The following is a 1,923-nucleotide window of genomic DNA, read 5'->3' as shown; positions in this document are numbered from 1 at the left end:
ACAAGTGCCAGGAATGTGAAGTTGCGGCACAAGTGCCAGGAACGCGAAACTGCGGCACAAGTGCCAGGAACGTGAAGCTGCGGCACAAGTGCCAGGAACGCGAAGCTGCGGCACAAGTGTCCAATGAAGGAGACGATAATAATAATAATAATTATAATAATAATAATGTTTTTTATGTTTGCAGGAATTATCAGGATTACATCATGAAAATGTTGTGGCATTGTTGGATTGTAAGGTAAGTGGAATTTATTAGGGGATATTTAGTGGGGACCTTAACACTGGCCCCCTATCATGTACACACACACACACACACAGACACATACACCCATACACACTCATGCACAAAAAAATTATGACAGACCTTCTCCACTTGGCCTAATTATGAACCTATCCCCTCCTCCATATTGGCCAGTACCACTTAAACTGTTTTCATTAATTGCTGATGCTAATTACCAACAGTAATTATGAAAACAGATTGTCATTGTGTGGCTCATTGGTGTCTTGTGGAAGATTTTTTTTTTTGTTGCTTTGGTAGAGTTCCTGGATTATTGTCAATATGACGGTAACCTTGGGGAATTGACATGATGTCATTGGAGGTGATTTTAGTGTAGGTGTGATGTCATTGTGTACACCGTCATTTGAAATGGTGTTACTGCAAATGTTGAGGCGCAATGGCCCAGTGGTTAGGGCAGCGGACTCGCGGTCATAGGATTGCGGTTTCGATTCCCAGACCGGGCGTTGTGAGTGTTTATTGAGCGAAAATACCTAAAGCTCCACGAGGCTCTGGCAGGGGATGGTGGCGGAACCCTGCTGTACTCTTTCACCACAACTTTCTCTCACTCTTTCTTCCTGTTTTCTGTTGTGCCTGTAATTGAAAGGGTCAGCCTTGTCACACACTGTGTCACGCTGAATATCCCCCCCGAGAACTACGTTAAGGGTGCACGTGTCTGTGGAGTGCTCAGCTGTTGATCGGATCAACTGGAACCCTCGACGTTGTAAATGACGGAGTTCCAACAACTGTAGATGTAATGTCATTTGGGGCGCCATCAGTGGAAGTGATATTACTGTAGATATGATGTCACTGGGGACACTGTTATTGTAGGTGGCGTTGCTGTATACCTTTATCTTCCATACCTTTATCTTCCATACCTTTATCTTCCATACCTTTATCTTCCATCCTTGTTTCAGTCATTAGAATGTTCTGGCCATGCTGGAGTATTGCCTCAAAGGGATTTTTATTCAAACAAATTGACTCTCACTACTTATTTTTTTAAATTTAAAAAAAAATCTGGCATTTATTCTATTGGTCCTTTTTGCTGAACCACTAAGTTATGAGGTTGTAAACACACCAACATCGGTTGTCGAGCAGTAGTGGGGGGAGGGGGGACAAATACACACAAACACACACACACACAAACACACACACACACATGTATACGTATGATGAGCTTCCTCACAGTTTCCATCTACCATATCCACTCACAAGGCATTAGTTGGCCCATGGCCATAGTAAAAGACACATGCCCAAGGTGCCACACAGTGGGACTGAACCTGGAACCACATGGTAACAAAGCAAGCTTCCTAACCACATGGTCAAGCCTGCACCTATATGACTGTGTAGATGGCGTTAGTGTAGGCATGTGGACACTGTTATTGTTGACAGTGACCATCACAACTATCATCACCACCACTACTACCACCAACGTTACTGCAATGACCACCACAATGATTACCCTACCATCACCATAATGACCAACACCCACTGTCCACACTATCACCACCACCACCACCACCACCGCTACTACTACTACTACTACTGCCATCACCACCACTATCAGTTCCACTGCCACCACCACTACCCCTAACACTACTACTACAACTACTGTTTTTACTACCACCATCAGTTCTACTTCTACTACTACC

At 44.0% G+C, this 1,923-nt stretch overlaps 1 protein-coding gene across 1 annotated transcript in view; it reads left to right on the top strand.

The window, feature by feature from the left end:
- The window catches only part of LOC106876056 (serine/threonine-protein kinase ULK2), a 50,276-nt gene that overhangs the window by 3,703 nt on the left and 44,650 nt on the right, over positions 1-1,923 (top strand). The window contains exons 3-4 of the mRNA XM_052966770.1: positions 185-235; positions 1,189-1,198. Coding sequence (XP_052822730.1) covers positions 185-235; positions 1,189-1,198 — 61 coding nt within the window. The remainder of the gene's footprint in view (positions 1-184; positions 236-1,188; positions 1,199-1,923) is intronic.

The sequence above is a fragment of the Octopus bimaculoides genome, chromosome 3 (genome assembly GCF_001194135.2).
Source record: "Octopus bimaculoides isolate UCB-OBI-ISO-001 chromosome 3, ASM119413v2, whole genome shotgun sequence".
NCBI classification, from domain to species: domain Eukaryota; kingdom Metazoa; phylum Mollusca; class Cephalopoda; order Octopoda; family Octopodidae; genus Octopus; species Octopus bimaculoides.
The sequence above is the reverse complement of the archived record's forward strand: the minus strand, read 5'-3'. Positions and strand labels throughout refer to the sequence as shown.